This window comes from Mizuhopecten yessoensis, unplaced genomic scaffold (assembly GCF_002113885.1).
Source record: "Mizuhopecten yessoensis strain PY_sf001 unplaced genomic scaffold, ASM211388v2 scaffold6647, whole genome shotgun sequence".
NCBI lineage: Eukaryota > Metazoa > Mollusca > Bivalvia > Pectinida > Pectinidae > Mizuhopecten > Mizuhopecten yessoensis.
In genome coordinates, this window is record NW_018406654.1 from 532,707 (window position 1) to 550,902 (window position 18,196).

General features: G+C 36.3%; 1 protein-coding gene across 5 annotated transcripts in view; it reads right to left on the minus strand.

Annotated features, from left to right (window-relative positions):
* LOC110452380 (CUGBP Elav-like family member 4) overlaps positions 1-18,196 on the minus strand; it is a 105,902-nt gene that overhangs the window by 42,469 nt on the left and 45,237 nt on the right. For 2 of the 5 annotated variants that reach the window (XM_021500860.1, XM_021500859.1), the window contains exon 1: positions 13,138-13,491. The exons of 2 other annotated variants lie outside the window; for them this stretch is intronic. In XM_021500860.1, coding sequence (XP_021356535.1) covers positions 13,138-13,150 — 13 coding nt within the window. In that variant the 5' untranslated portion in view covers positions 13,151-13,491. Of the gene's footprint in view, positions 1-13,137; positions 13,492-18,196 lie in introns of those variants that run through there. One more of the 5 variants, XM_021500861.1, reaches the window with a different exon arrangement.

An 18,196-nucleotide genomic window follows, 5' to 3' on the forward strand; every position in this document is an offset into this window, starting at 1 on the left:
TGAATTCTTGTTTCATGTAATCTGAGAAAACGATTCCTCCTGTGTAGTGCCTTTGGTCTGATGCCTCACAGAGTGAAGTAGTTGGTTGTGATATTTATCACCTCTCGTTTTATAAGATAGAACGTTATCTCGCTCGGAGTGGCTGGAGAAAGTCAAAGAGCGGGATTCCAAGCGTCTCCCGCACAGAGACCAAATGATGTGTATTTCATTTCAAGCTTTTATGTGATGAAAAAAGTTAGCACGGGGATTTCTGCAACACAAACCTTTGCACCAATCATCATGATTTTAAACTAGAGAGTTATATAGACCCCTTCTTTCAATAATAAGTTTAACCTGCATTCGGCTTACAATAGGGCTTATTGTTCTCAAATATTTGTTATATCCTATTATATTTCTATTTTTGTGTATATATAATGTAACTGTTCGGTGATTTTCTTTGTCTCGATAAAGGAGCGGATTGCTACGAAAATTGCATAACCTCATATTTTCTCCACTTTGGAAATATTTCCTTGCACCATATATTGATATTTTTGTATATACATGTACGAATGCAATATTTTGAGCAATTAGTATGTAATGAATATAGTACATGATATGCTCTAAATTAAAACGGGGCGACATTCATCTCAAATGTTTGTAACTATAAGCTTCTGGTCTCAAATATCGCTAGTAAGCTTAATTGGATGTTCTATACTTTGGTTCTTATCAATATGTAAACGTGTAGTTATTACTATGAAGGTCGATATTTTTGATAATGCACATTAGTGTGTACTGCTGTGTCGTCGATGAAACAGAAGACGCTTACCATCATAGCATAACCTAGTTTTATTGATATTGAGTTGGAATTCTGGCTTTGTAGAATATGTTTTTGGTGTTCGTTTGAAAGAACCATGATTCTTGCAATGTACTTAGTTTGGCCCGTAAAATATAGCACATGCATGAATGTGTACTCATATAAGGTGCTTTCCTTGCAAACCAAATTTCATTAACGGAATATATTGCAATTATAGAAATATAAGAGAAAGGTATTGCTGAATAGTTGACAAATGAAACAAATGTCATTTACTTTGATAATGTATGATAAATTGGTATCTTTTTGATAAGTTTATTATCAATATTCCGTCAAAACATGTATGCTAGTCAAACAGGCGTTATGGTAAAATCAGGATTTTAAGATATAAATCACATTCAATGGGGTGTATATACGATTGAAGTTAAAACGATCGTATTGTCAAGTGCACGAGTTAAATACATTTGGAAAGATTAAACTCATCCACCCCTGAAATGTCATAATGAACTATTCCAACCTTTGAATGGGAAGAGTTCAAATGTGTATTCGGGGTTGAACGAGTTAAACAATACCAATAGGAAATAGTCCTATCGTTATTTATATTGCTACTGTATATATTTGGAACAAGTTCGCGCGATTACCGGGTTTACAGAAGTACGTATAGTATACGTCCCGGCCCCGTCTACAAATTAAGACTGACGTAGATTTGTGGGATGAAACTGGTGAACGAGCGAGGCTGGGAATATTATATACAGTCTAACTGCGGTATGTTGAGCTTGCTATAACTGTCAGTAACGTTCTGTCCCTACAGCTCCCAGTATCTAGCAAAAGTAAAACCAAGGGGCCTCAGAGTCTCTCGCAGCTCCTGTGGAGATAAACAATCCGTAAACAACAACTCCCTTGTTCTTAAATATGTATATGAATACTCCTTGTCTTCCGTCAAACATCTCCGATCCCTGTTACATATTTGTTTGGTTACTTGGAATTCTGTTTAGGAGTTGTTCAGAAAATGTTTGGATCTCGTATTTTTTGACAAAATAATTTTTTTTTCTATTTTAAAATCTGTATTTTTCTTTAAAAAAAATCCGTATTCTTACTTTCCCTGTCTATTCTTCATTCTCTGCACTTTTTTTAAATATCGAAACCGTTGAAATTTTTAAACAAAAGATTTATTGTTCTGCAAGACTATGCCTTTTTCACTGTTTTTCTATTTTACTGTAAAATGTTTATGTTGCTCTACATATGTGCTCTTTGTGTACGAGTTTATCCCTGAAGACATCATAAACGGATATAAGACGTACAAGATACGGAATTGATTGAATTATAAAAGTCTTATTCTTCTGAACACTTTCAGACGAGCTTGCTGAACCCAATATACGATCTTCTAGACATTGCGCTACACTGTAACGACCTGTCAGTACATTTAACGAATTCTGTTTGCGTATGAAACAAACGGAACATTGTGGAATTCCTTCCTATTTGTTCAAAATGTGTTAACGTGTTTCAGTTCTTTCGTCAGGGGATTGGGGAATGAGTCGAGGTATTATATAAATATATTGTTAAGTTGATTTGCCAGTGTGTGGTAAATTGCGTCAGAGAGAAAGGGTTTATCACGAGTGCGTTATCAGCACGCGCTGTACGAGGTATGCTAACTGAAGGTCTGATATATACGGACGTGCAATTGATGGACTTCATCTTGATAACAGATAAATTATTCTGTAGACTTACACACGCATTACAGAGTCTACATTCAGAATGACGTACACATGCCGCCCCAAACTTCTGTCTAAGTTACAAGTGTGCAGGCTCACGAAACATGTAGTTCTTGGAATGATGAATATATTATTAACTCATTCACCCCTGAAGACAAATGTGAACTCTTCCAATTCAAAGGTGGGAATAGTCATTATGAAAATATCAGGGGTGAATGAGTTAATATTATTATTGAACATGGTCGTATAGATACCTTACCAATGTATAGGTCATGAAAACTTAACGAAAGAATCACACGTGATCACACCCTTAAGATTTGGTAATAAATACGATATGCCGAAAATTAACTTCACTGCAACGTACAGCTGTTGCTAGGGACAAAACAAAGGGAAGGCCAAATCACTTTAACCCTTTCATCCCAATGTAACCTTAGTAAAATATACAATGCTTTGATCTATATGAGTCCAGTATGGTCAACAGTGGTGAAAGGGTTAGACTACTAAAGAAACAGATGCGGTGCATAAAGCCCTTAGCTATACGAATTTCAGAAATAAGACGAGCATGTGTTGTACGTACAGAAATTAATTATATGGTCAAACATGTATGCAAGAAACCTTAAAGTAGCTTACATGACGCCGGCTTGTGTTTCAGTTACAGATATCAACGAGTTGTTGACACGTTGCATCCGGCTTAAAATGTACCGGTGCCCAAGATGACGTTCACAGTAATAACGGCATGTAACGGTTTAAGGGTTAAACTAGTCTGTTCCAAATATGCATATGGGTTGGGTTTTTTTGCATCAAATATATGTCACCCTGGTAAAATACTAGCCGCTTCCTACCGTCTCAGCTAGGGAGATGTTCTCCAATAGCTCATTCGGTAGAGGGTACGACTTGTAAGCCAGAGGTCCCTGGTCCGACTCCTGGCGGAGGCATTGACACAATTTGACCTCTGTTACTTATATCACATATTGCTGGCCTAGACAATTGGCTACACACTACGTTCATTTTCATGAAATCGTTTAGCACATATACTGCGTCCTGACTAGACGATTGATTTTACTGCAGAGTTCAGAAATATATTGGTCAGGTTTGTCTGTTACAAATATCGATGAAACATTTAGGACCACGACTTTGCCAAAGCTCGACAGAAGCAGTGCACCGATTGATGGAAATATATATAGTACCGGTATCACGATAAATCGCAATACGATCAGATGTATTGAGATTGAGATATTGTCAGAAGAAAGATGTGCCCAATTCTAAAAGAAATTGTTGTCGGAATGGTATCAAACTCAATCATATGGATCACATCGATTTCAGATTTTCGTTAAAGCAACCATGGGTTATAGAATTCCAACTAATCCCCACCACAAGTTATACTGTATACAAGGAAATTGTCGCTGCAGTTTAATTTTCGCCTTCTTCGTCCTGCGTAGGGCGAATTTATCATTTCAGCGAAAATTTCAGTAAACAACAAAATATACATAGTATTTGAATGTGAACGGCGAAATTAACAAAAATAGCACATTTGTGAATGGTTTTGAAAGACGCCTGGGCTCTTATTCATGAACCCGTTCTCATGCTCAATGTTGGAATTTGTGCTCAAGCATAATTTCTTGAACCGGTTAAAAATTGATAATGAAACGTTATTATGTCAATAATTTTGAAAATATTTCAAGAGACTTCAAGCAAAATACTGTTTTCAATATTTACATCGTTTGACATGATTTAAGTGAGTTGCAAGAACGTTAGTTTCAGCTCATAATCCATGCTTCAGCATGAAAATGGTTTCAAGAATATGGGGCCAGGATTTTGAGAGAGAAAAAAAGAAACATACAGATTTGTCTGCTCCAGATATCGATTTATCTTTATCATTTCGCACATTGAATGTAGCTCGGCTAGACATGAGCCGATGTTCTGATTGATGTAACTGAAAAAACGAGATGTAATGTCTATATTTGTCTATTCCAAATGGCGACGAACCCCTTCATCAATCTGACTTTGATTTACTGCAAATCCAGCCAAGAGGCATAGAATAACATACATACTTACGTCTGTCTCATACAAACGTGAAACATTCAAAGACCCTATGTTATGATAGGCTAAAAAATCCACTAAAAATAAAAAATAAAAATATTTTGGCGTAGAGCAGGCCTAGGTACCAGAAGAATCAACTCCATCTCCAATATAGAAATAACGACTAAACACGAACATAATCCCAGTATTCCTTGTCTCGATAGTCATCAGACGAAATAAAAACCCATGTACCAGAGTAACAACACCTGATATGAAGATGTGTTCGAACTCTCCAATTCTGTGCCAAAAGACAACGACAGGGTTTCAAGAGACACCGAAACAAAAGGAAAAACAACACCAACCATCATTAATTGACGCAAATTGTGAATTCGGAAGTTCCACAAGGGTATGCACTTCCTGTACCGCATGTGGCACCTGCCCATATTTATCTCATGCAAATCAAGGAAAGCATTGCTATCTACGATATACAGTAGAACCTCGATTAACGAGGTTTTACTCAGATTTTGGCTTCCGACAACAAATATTGAATATGTATAGATTGTTGATGACTGGGAAATAAATCCTAACCATCTATATTGTCTCCTGATTATCAAATAAGACCCAGTGATGCAGAGGCTGAAAAACCCTTCCCAAGCAGTATACTGTACTCCACGCATCCAATTAGATCAGATCGGACTTTTAACACCCTGTCAGGGGATTCCAGGAGTAGCAGACGACATACCGATACATGATAATGGGTAATTAATATCAAGAATGAATTATATAGAATAGGTCTAGGTTACATATGGCAAACAGATAACATTGATAATAGCTGTTTGATTATAATTAAAGAAAGACTTTTAGATATTTATAGACAAGATTGTATAGAACAAATTAGAACATCATCAAAAGGATTTTTTTATACATGTCTTAACAAAGAAGTTGGTATACAGGGTTATTTAAGAAAATCGTTTATGAAAGGTTACTTAAAAGAAATAACAAAAATTCGGCTTTCAGCCCATAATTTAAATGTAGAGAAAGGTCGTTATCAAAATATTCCGCGACTTTTAAGAATCTGTACCGCTTGTGATATAGATGATGTCGAAGATGAATTTCATTTTATTCTTAAATGCCCCTGTTATTCTGATTTACGTGAGAAATTTTTAAAAAAGTACTATTGTAAAAAACCGAGCATGTTTAAATTAATTCAGTTATTTAACGGACAAAACACAAATGAATTAGCAAAATTGGCCAAATACATTAAAGCTGCAAATTCAAGAAGAGCTTTATTAACATAAGTAGTTATGCTCTCCGAGTGTTTTGTCTCGTCTGTGTATTTATTAGTATTTTCGATATTTGTCAATGTTATGAGAAAGTATATATATATATATATATATATCATGTATATGTGTTACACTGATGAGTCGCAAGACTCAAAGTTAATAAAGAACTTGAACTTGAACATCAGGTCACCCAGTGCAACATCAGTCAAATGTCCACGCGCTGATAGAAAGGGGGCACCGAGTATAACGGACGTGCATTAAGGTTCCCTGTGCCACTGCCAACACTGTAACCATTCACTGATAACGGTTTTTCGTCATGACTGTAGCTTCATGAAACAATTTCTTCAAATGAACCCATAGCTTTGGAATATTTTTAAGGGAAAAATAATCATGATAAACTAAAATTTAACAATTGTGACATAAGAGTAAAATGCAACAGTACCCGATCATATATTACTCCAAATAGGTTATTTGACGCAATTATCTTAATGTCAATCAAGAAAACGAATACAGAAAGTATTATTTTGCTCTATGCGATGATACTATCGTTAAATCAAATGGTGTTTAACTATCTAAAACTAGGTTGTTTTTAAATGGCGACAGATTATTTTTTGACCGATTTGCACTCCAGGTTTTGGCGAAATCTTAAATATAGTCTTTTCTTGTTTGTGATTATAGATGCAGTAGGCTAGAAGCATTTTACCCAATGTTGCAATGTTGCAAAGAACCTTGTTTCATTTCAAAGTTGTCAGATCGAGGCAGGGTCTAAGTAGATACACTACAGACGCTGTAGATATCTGACGATGCTGAGGCAACATAAGTGTGCAACCACGCCCACTGCCACGCCCACGTCCGTGAGTCTCGCTTACAAACTGTCTGTCCTCGAAGACCTAAGATGTTGTTAAACCAAAGTCTTTTACGATTTACACGTGCTGTTGCTGACAGACTATGATTCGTGTGCATGCTGTGTTTACCGCCCAGGACTGAGTGTGTATGGTCTTCTATAGTAGAACTTACACACGACGTACTGCTGTAGCGATGTGTGCATGTTTGCCGGAGACTGTATACGTGTTAGTCTTGTTATGGGTTTGTGTTTGCACCGACTCGTGTGTAGTTCCATTCTTTTTTAAAAGTTTCTATGTAAGGTGGTGCCGTATACGTACGATACAGTCATTGTATACGTGTTAGTCTTCTTATTGGTTTGAATTTGCAACGACTCGTGTGTAGTTCAATACCGTCTTAATGTTTCTATATAAGATGGTGCCATATTCGCAAGGTTACAATCATCTTGCAATGGTCAATAACTTTTCTTGTTCAATTAGTACCTGGTAAACGTTTCCTTCTTAAAGAGCATGTGCCAACATCAATATTATAATCTCTGGGTACAGAGGCTGCATTACCCGGATGGTAACACGAAATGCTAATTCACGATTCATACACTTTTCTAGAAGGATTGTTTACATTCATGCAATTATTGTAGAAATATCTAGCCAACGTCATATTACAAGAAATTACAAATTCCATTAATTTCAAGTTATTGACAAAATCCAAACATTGAAAGCAAAAACGTGAGAATTTACGTTTTGTCCAGATTCATTCAACAGCGCGTGTTTTTATAAAGCACGTTTGTGTTTATGAGCCAATCATAATCTTTGCTTCAGATGATAAAACACAATTCGGAATTAGTTTACCGACATTGCCAATGGAAAGAAGCCAACTGTTTAAATCTTGCACTACACAGTACAATACGATACTTTATACTCAAACTCGTAGACAAAATAGAAGATGTTTAATACGTAGGAACGAGTAAATGTTGCCATGGTGACGCAACGACCAGGAATCAACTATGAGTCAGTAAACGTGTCCTCATAAATCAGGCACAGAGATATATACGCGTGCGGAAGAATTTTCCGGATCCAATGTTCCGGTGTTGTTTTTTTTATCTTAAGAATGCCTGGGATGTGTGGAGAGCGTGTTAGCAGGTTATGCTATATACATTTACTAGTCAAAGTAACAATACCGCACGAGCACGCGACTAAAGAGTTCTGATATCTGTTAGTTTACAAGACAAACGCATATGTTTTGTTGTTTTGTGGTGTGTTTTTTTAATCTGGGACGACTTTTCCCCTCGTCACTGTTCATAAAATGACTCAACACTTGATATATTACTTGTAAGTGTTGTTCTTACGACAAACAATGCACAATATATCTGCAATACGTCAACTTCATGAATTTATGTGCAATATTAATCAGAGAACTATCACGAAATCAAAACTATAAAAGAAGATAATGCGTTGCTTTGTTTTCGGCTGTCTGTTCAGTTCCGTTGTTCTTAAGGGACTTAATTGGACACTGTTGGGGTAAATTCTGCTGAAAAAGGAATTCCTGTCAGAACTTCCACAATTTACAAGTGTCGTCTGCCAAAGTTTGCCTGATACAACCAATCTAAATGGTATTATCGAGTTTATGTTATAATGATAAAGAAGATACTATTATGCTAAGAGATAAAATTGGTCAGCGGCGCGCTTGATTCCCCGGACACTAATTTAGGCGTGTGTGTTCAACATTTGCTACTTTCTTATACTAACGTCCATCCAATGTAACTGACCTATAATCGGTTTTGTATTATGATGTTCATGAATAAGGTGCCACATTAGGTAATATTCAAATGGTAAAATTACGCATTATCGGGATTCATTATGCCCATGACACACATTCCAAGAAACCAGAGCGGTCAATTTGCGTCTGTTCATGGTCTTCTGACCAAGGTCAAACAGTCATCGATGATAGCCAGCTGTCTATTTTAGTCCCCACGTTGGAGATTTAGCATCACCAGACAACCATTTCTATTTGGAACAAAAGGTCAATATTTCTTCTGGTTAGGTCAGCAAATAGAAATGGCTGCCGGGACAATAATTGGAATTGCTAAATGTAGCATGTTGATATCACGTGACCTTGCAGTTGATTATCACGTGACTATCAAAATATCGAGTGACAATCACATGCGGTGACAATATCTATAAATAGCTACATTTGACCTCGAGACTGGCATCGCAGAACAATGTCAAATTGATTGCTATGTGTATTACCATAAGACCCCGACATTTACATATAAGTCAACATTACGAAAAATGGTTCAGCAGATTTTAACACTCTATTGTATTAACCTCATTGGATGGCGTCTTTGGATATATGTAAATAATTGACCTGTCAAATTAGCATACATATGACTTTAATATATACATGTCTACTGACCAAATACGGAAGGTCAAATGATGACAAATGAATCCAATTACGTCATGGTCCCGCCTCCGTGACCTTTAGACGCCATGCCTCACAGATAGATCCCAATAATGATTGGGTTTGGGGAAATAAAATTCTAGACATTGGCCGTAAATGGTCATGTACCAAATTCAACCGCTGAGAAAGATATAAAATAATCATGAAGTTTGTCGATACGCAGTGACGAACGTATGTTACGGTGGCGCCACCACCATTATATCTACGGATATAGAACACAAGCGTCTTAGAAACGCAGAGTGAATGACTGATTTGTAGTGACTAATTTAGTGAGGAACGGATGTATAGCATCGGTATATATATATATAAAGCAAGCGTCTTAGGTACACAGAATAAATGACTGGTTTTAGTGACTAATTTTAGTGAATTCTGGATATTAAGCATCACTATATATAGAGAGAGCAAAGCGTCATAGAAACACAGAGTAAATTACTGATTTGTAGTGACTAATTTTAGTGAAAACCGAATGTATTAAAGCAAGCGTCTTAAGAACACAGAGTAAACGAGCGATTTGTACCTTATAAACTTCAGTCAAAACAGTATGTAATGTATCACTATATAGCAAGCAAGAAATGTGTCACAGATTTGAGGTGACTAGTTTTAGTGATCGAGTATATATATATAGCAAGCAAGCGTCTAAGGAACACAGAGTAAAGGAAGTGATATTTAACTGATCAATTGTAGTCGGGACTGAATGTATTGTAATATATAGCAAGCAAGCGTCTTAGAAACGCAGAGTTAGCGACTGATTCGTAGTGACTAGTACTAGTAATACGGGGGGGGGGGGGTAATACATGAATGAAAAGCCACAGTGTAGTGGAACAGGGATCCTAAAACAAAGAACAGTCCCCTTATACGCATGTCTCTAGTTGCTGCGACACTAAGCGTTGACTGAACAAGCCACTGTTAGACATTGGTTCAGAATATCATGTGGGTAGATTTAGCACTAAGCACGTGTCTTTGAGACCAAACATGACACACGTGCGTTCGAACCAATGAGGTCACGTGATTACGATGAAACACGTCACACGTTTCTCATATGTTTTTTCTTAAATAATGAACGAAATATTCAACCGATTTTACCATTTCATTTATTTTAATCTGCAAGTTGAACCGTGGATAAAATCGAATTTTACAATAATTGATGCATTGTGATAACTAACTCGGTAATTAGGAAAATCATTATACTAGTGTCTAGTAACTCAAAATCGAAGCATAGATATACAGTCAGCTTCATCAGCAGAAGCCTATGAGCATGTCTGAAATGGGTCAATGTTTCCAAAGTTGCTCTTTTCCTAAATGCAAATCGATCGACGAGGTACGTATGAGCCACACAATCATCGCAGGCACAGGGTCCCATAAATTACTTATTTACCAAAGTAGCTGAAACCCAGCTCTACATTTACACATTCAGAACTCAATGATGCTGTGTCAATATTTGAAATTTATATTTTAACACCGGGAATCGATCGACTGCCCTACGCCAACCGCAAAGACAATATCGCGACCCGTGACATTGACCGACTATCTATACACCATTCCGGAATCACCCAAAGTCTAATTTATTTGTGAGTTTTTAAACCATGCAGAAATCGATTTGTGTTACCAGAACAGACAACGGGCCACAAAGACCCTCACAACGCCGACAGCACAATGTTTGACTAGAACACACACATAAGTGACATATCACCATTTACCCATCACGGCATCACGTGCTTTTCGATTCTCTCAGTAAAAGATGGCGGTCAATGTTTGCATGGATTAATTGAAACGGGTCAAATGGTCCCAGGGTCCTGACAACTCTTGGTTAATAGTCCCAGTTTGCAAAAGTTGATCTGTCAGTGGAAAGACAGTACGACCAGCACCAACCTAAACTACAATCGGCAATCTAGGGGGTGGTAAGGGGGTGGGGCATCTCGTTTCATGACAAAATCGTGTCTCACTTCATGTATCTCATGGAAGATTTATTGAAATTCTAACTTTTGAAATCAGTACTTCGGACTTTATTTCTAGAAACATCTAGCAAGGTTTGTCACTGGTGTCCAAGTCCACATGTACTACTAATTGATTCGAATGCATTGATTGGTAGCAAATGGTTATAAAATCCAGTCATGATTGGCCACAAACACATTGATTACTAGCAGGCAAATAAATGTACTCTGTGTATGTCCAGTCTTACTGCCCGCGTACCAGAGCAGGTGGTCAATAAATGAAATGGACAGCGTGACGAAAGACAAACGTATTTGGGCCAGTGGTATCTTTGAGTCTGTTATGGGGCCAGAGAAGGATAGCAAAGACATGTACTTGATGGTACCCCAGATATATATGTATTTACTAGATTCTATCAAATTTTCAAATTCAATTTTTTAAAGATAATGTAGAAATGTATGCACTATTCTGTACACCATCATGAGCTTAGCATTTTGAGTCCCAGGAAAGTATAATTATTTTTAACTTAAACGATTATTTGCACTGATTTTGATTAAAAAAGGTTTGCCTTAATGTGTCAACGGAGCTAAGTATACAAAGAAATTGACACAAAGCCAAGAGCTTAACAGTGACCTAATAAGAACTTACATTACAGGTAAACCTGCTNCCCCAGCATCATTTCACTTTTAACACCATATCAAAACCTTTCATGATTAAGTTTATATTCTTAACGTGATCTGTGTCAATACCGTATTATTTCCTGATATGAAGAGTTACTATATTGTTATCTTAAATGTGGGTATCTTATTATCAAACTTACTCAGATCTTTTTAAACGAATTCTAGTCAAAAACACACATATTAGCGCGTTATTCCATTTTCCCTCACAAAAATATTCTGTAATCTCGTAATGTGATAGGAACGGTAACGGAGGTTTTTTTGTAGGTTTTGTCAACATTTCCAATAGCTGTAATAGATTAATTCTATGGACTCGTAATTCTATCCTGTCCAAACAGTAGCCGGTGGTGGTATGCCATTAGCTTTTCAACAAAGCCGTCTTCACGAGTATTTAATCTATAGCACCGACTCTTTGTGCACAGAAGATAAACACGTTTGAATTTCAAACATAAAAAAAGAATAGCTCAATGCACAGGAAATCGGAGACAGCTAGCACAATGACCATTCAAAAGTGCCGAGAATCCCAACACAAAGACTATACAACTCCGCCCAGAGTCTGTAAACTATTTGGCTTTGTGTAGCTAGCTTTGGAGAGAAGTATGTGAAACGACTGTTTCCCAATGAATACGACTTGGAGCCTTTATCATGATGAAATGATGACCATAAATGCACAGGTCAGTAGATGTCCAACTTCGGCCAATTTATAACGCGCCACTACGAGCTGTACCCGTCCCTACGAGCTGTCCACCTGCGCTCGCCACTCATTAACTTTCATTCTCAGTCAACACTGGTTAAATTGCATCGGTAGCCGAGATTATACATCTGATTCAGTAGATAGTTCAGTTACACCGTTAAATGTACATGTACCACAGAAAAGCCATTCTCGGTAAGCACTGCTGGGCCGTAATCTTTATAATACCCGCCACTTGCAGCAGAAAACCCCAGGTTCATCATCTCAGTACTATTTCTAAATCTAACGACATCTGCGTTTTCTCCCTGGGGGAGCGTAAAAGTCGCGATTCATTTGTACCACAAAGAGAAATGTTTGACGGTTAAGATTGAACGTTTTTTTGTACGATAGTACTACAGCTGTCATTTCATCTTATGTCGGGTAAGTATAAAATAAAATGAAGATTAGTCAAGGGGAAAGTGAATATATGACAGATGGTTTTTAAATCCGTCTCTCATTCTCTTTCATATCTGTCTATGAAACAGAGTATTTATCTATCATTTCCATAGCTTGTCACGATAAGTTCGTTTTAAATGATATTTATATATATAATATGCAAATGTGACACAAAGACATATAATTTCTAGTGAAATGAGGGGGTTATCTAGTCAATAACACGTTGTCATCATATCATTTCATATATTAAAATATTTTAAAAATAAACAAATGATATTAAATAAACAAAATAAATACGTACCTCCAGCGACCATAGTTTCCTCGAACTCGGTTTAAATCACAGCAGTTAAAAAAGTTCACTCAAAAGATTTGTATAAAAAAAAACGGTCACTTTTTTCAATAATTTTTTTTCTTGTTTTTTTTTTACAAAATATAAAATATATCTCTATAATAACATTGATAACGTATTATTTTTCTGTCGTAACAACGTGATTCCGAATATACACTAATATAATACGAGAGCACTACAGAGTTACAACATCGACCCACGTACACAACAACGGAACTGTGTAGAATTCCCGTCTCCGCCTTATATACCCGCCGACTTAGCTTCATCCATCAGCAAATTAATGAAAAACCTCCAACTGGGTTTAGCTTGCCCGGCTCCGAATATCCCATTAGATTCTTTGTTTACGCGAATCTGTTGGCTCAGTCCACTCGCGCCGGTCTACGCTTATAACACAAAGAAATAGTGAACACCCCTCGCGGTTCCAATTTATTGGACTCGCCGGAAACTGGATTCAGTACGGTAGCAGCCAATGAAATTCGTCTGCTGGGTATACTCTGTTCTACATTTAATCCCAGTTGGGTTAAAATCAATCAAGCGGACATTTTTTTCTTTTGAAGAGTGAACCAGATTATGTTCCAAATGTGTAAACTTTTACTATGTGTGTGTTTGGCGGGGTGTAAGAAGCGGCCCCTTTGAAGGGCCGGGCCCCCGAAATAGGGGGCAGATGGGAGTCGACTGGCCCCGAAGTATTTGAAGTATTCTCCATCTGTCAATGTAGTATGATCACCTAGCGGTATACTGACAGAAGAAACGCACCTGTCGTATCGAAGTCATATTAACATAACGTACCCATAGCAACCAGGTGCAAAAACCTTTGTTCGGAATAAATCAATGTTCTTGTCAGACCTGTCTCATTGTGTGCCAGAAAATAATATACCATTTATACTAATTATGTATTTTCGTCTTTCTCATTTCGTAATTAAATATTCATAGCAATATATGGAATAATGTATTATTGGGTTGAGATCTCCGTTTATGCAAACCACCTAAATTGATTTTTACCTGTCCAGGTAACCTTTTTTTACCGTGAGAATAATCAGAGACTGCAAACACGTTTGATCATTAATTCACGCTAAACTTGAAAGGACGAAATATGTATTGATATCCACTGTCAATAATCCGCTTAATTGGATTAAGAAAATAACTTGTTATCTTTATTGTGCAATATAGAATAATGTATATTTTCAAGGGCTTAGCAGTCAAATACGATGGTTTGGTGCGAATCTGTTTATTTCATTTTTATACGAAACGATTTGATTTGATTTGATCGGGCCCACGCAACAGTCAAAGTTTACGAGGAAGATGTTTTTATTTTTAATATGATAGTTAAAGTTAATCGCTAACTCGGACTAAGTAAACCATCTACAATGGTCAAGAAGGTAGCTTGTGTTTATATCATAGCTTATTTTTATTGTGAATCACATTATCAAATGTTATCAAATAATTCACCGTGGAAAAAAAATGTTGTTTACGGGTTTTTTTAAAGTTTTAAATGGTTGTGCAGAGGATAATGTATGAGATTGATATAACTAGCCGAGGAAAGTAAGAAATGCATACAGCGAGTGTTTCGATTATGTAGCCGATTATAAGCCGTCAACGGTCATAGTTGTTTTCAAGTATCAAAATATTCTAAGCATTTTGTAAAACCACCAATAAAAACAACTCTAAAGATAAGAGCCAAAAATAACACGACTAAAAATAAGTTTATATTTAATTTGAGGCGACAATGCGTAGCAGTATTTGTAGACAGAGTGTAGCATTTATGTCACATTCAATTAACAAATAACTTACGACTGATTGTTGTGAATGCATAGATGTTGACTAGATTTTTAATTTCTGCTTCACAACTGAGATCAAATGAATAATTACACATATTGTCCAACCTCCATACTATGTCTGTCTTGCTGTGTATCACTAACTCAATTTTGTAAAATGTATTGTAATGTTTATGCTGATTAGCCGAAAGGCTAAAGGCCAATAAACGAAACTAAATCACACGCTAAGGCAAAGTAAAAGCGCTGAGAACCCTTGAATTTGAATGTAGATTCATCCTTTATTACACAAAGAAACCGCATGGCTCTGGTTATGTTACAATCAGACTGATTTTTTTAGGGATCTTAACACACTGACATTCCTTCATAATACGTTATTGTTTGTTTGTTAAATATCGTTTTTAATGCACTGCAGCAAAAATGTTAGTTTTTTAAAATCAGGAAAACTTGAGAGAAATGCTTTGTCTATAAAACATGTAAATACCAATTAACTAGAGAAAACCATTGTCAAAATCAATTTTAACTACAAGTTACCCCGAGATTCAAGCCGAGACATCAGTATCCCTCATAATCAATGAATTATAAATGATTTACAAAAGGTAAACAAGTTAAACCAGCTGAAATGGCTATACCCGTGTGTACATTATAGACATCGTTATCGGAAGTAAGATGTTGCGAGGGTCATTTTAACGATTATGAAACCTCAGGCTCAGATTTCCCGTCGAGTGGACATAATCAATAAGTATTGATTTTTGTCCTGCCCTGGTCAGTGGCAATGCCAGCACGTGACGTCATAATTACGAACGATTTGATAAGCTTGATTAAAATGTCAGGATCGCTACATAGGGGCGGTGCTGATGCCCTGGTCAGCGTCAATGCCACCAGGTGACATCATAGTTACGAAAACTCTTGAATTGAATATTTAATAAGCTTGATTAAAATGTCAGAATCGCTATAGAGGTTGGATGTTAATATTACATCATTAGGATCATTAATTGATCATTTATCAATAATAATAGCAATGTACAAAGCACAGCATAAAACTTTTAGTGTCCTGACAGAGCACGGGTAAACAAATTAAGGCTACCTTGTACATAATTTCTGCTACCCTTTATCTCCCTTGAATCGAACTCTTTAATTACCATTTGTTTAAATCATTCATTAAAACTGCATCTTATCAATTGATACCAGGTTTGTGAAGCTTTCAAGTCTGTAATTAATTTATCAACTAGGTCAAAATAGCCATCTCCAAAACATAGTTTCGTGTGGAACTCTTTTTAAATGAAGGTACATATCACATCAAATAGTACGATTTTTAATAAGATACTTTTGGTGTATCTAATGTTTTTTTGTATATATTTCGTAGAAACTACGTCTTTTCGTCATTTTATTGAAGGAAATCTGAATTGTCCCTATGTTAAAAAGTAAACAAAACGCCGCTAGCAAGCGAATTGTCTGACCAGTGTCCTGCTCATGGTCAGTTGAGGCGATACCAGTCACACAAATTACCAGTGGTTACGTCATCAATAGAAATCGCCACCGCTGTGGCATCGTTCACCTGCCAAACTGACCTGATTAAGGCGGCGAAGAGCCAAACTTGTTAGCGGGGATGACCTAACAAGCATTGTTGACCAAGGCCTGATTTGAGCACGCGCCACCCGTTGACCATCGGCGACTAGAGGTGTCGGCAAACCTGCTGGACACCTGTTCGTCCATTAGTGAGATTACGAAGGTGCAATCATCGGGTACCTGTGTCAACAATAGCTCTCGTCGGAGTCTCGTGTATCTATGACACACTCGGCTGCACGCGCCGTTTAGCGCCAAAATGTCGTATGTCAATAAACAAAAGAATTACTTTGTAGAGTGACAGAGTACTTAAAGCTTATGTACACAAACTCGCGTGCCACAGACTTACGCGATGTATAAGAGCCGTTATAGAACACGAAACACATTCAATCAGATAGTGGGTTTTTTTTTCACATTAAAGATTTTTTTATTTTACTCAGAAACACATTAGTGTATAACAAAGGGCACATGTGCACAGCAGTCATAGATATGGCGAAATAAAATTTGACGATTATGGGAGAAGATTGGTTGAATGTATGTAAATACAATATTCATTTTTGTTGTCATTAATTGATATTGTCTAATTATCATATCATTTTTTGTTTATGTTTAACAGCAAGTGTGTGTCGTATAACACTTTAAAGGTCTAAAAATTGTTGTATTTTTTACAAAATTTTAAGAAATATTGATCACTTATATTTAGCCCTTTCCCTAATGGTCTTATCTCGTGTCTAATAAGTCTGTGTGTGGCTGTGCATAAATTTATCCTCAGAATTTAAATGTGTTTTAATTGTAAAATTGTATGAATGTGTATATAAATGCTTGACAAATAAATAAAAAAAACACTTTTAGCTATATATCAGCTGTTTTTTGACAGTCTGTGGTTGACATTTATCACGTCTGTTTCGCTTTGTGTAAAACGACCACTTAAATTGTATTTCAAGCTCATATTCATAGATATTAGTTTTAAATATTTAAATGTTGTCCTCACATAATGATATTTAACGTTCCACAGGACAAATGCGTAGGATGATGTTTTTTACTACATTATTCAAATTTATGAGGTTGAACGTACTGCCATTTAAACCAATCGCATGCCATGAAAATAATGTGTTTTTCTTTGTCTTTTCAAAAGATTGTACGTAAAAAAATGGACTATAAATAGATTTTGTTTATTAAATTTCTAACTCGATAGCGCTATTTAGTTTGGGCGTTTGTGACGTGATTAGATGTCGGTCTATTTTGTTTTTTTCATTTGTTATCCTTTAATCAACATATGACAATTCAAATACGTTAGCAGACAAATGTTTTATAATAATAATCGGAGATCCATATTGAGTAGCTTATCAGAAGGTGACAGTTTCAAGTCCGATAGATGTCATATGCTATACATTAATGCGGAATGGAAATTTGTTTTATCTTGATAATATCTTTAAAATATTGAACTATGTTTAATAAGCCACTTTTGCTTGAAATAGAAAAGAACTTTCAAAATTGCATAAATTATATATTCCTTTGATTAAACATGAACGCACGTAATTNCCCCCTCCTCCAACACCCCTCCCAACAAATTCCCTCCAAACGTAACTAAGGAATCATAATACATAACATAAAATCCTCCTTAAACGAACCCAAAAAACAAACAAAAAACAAAAAGTTTTTAAAAATATATA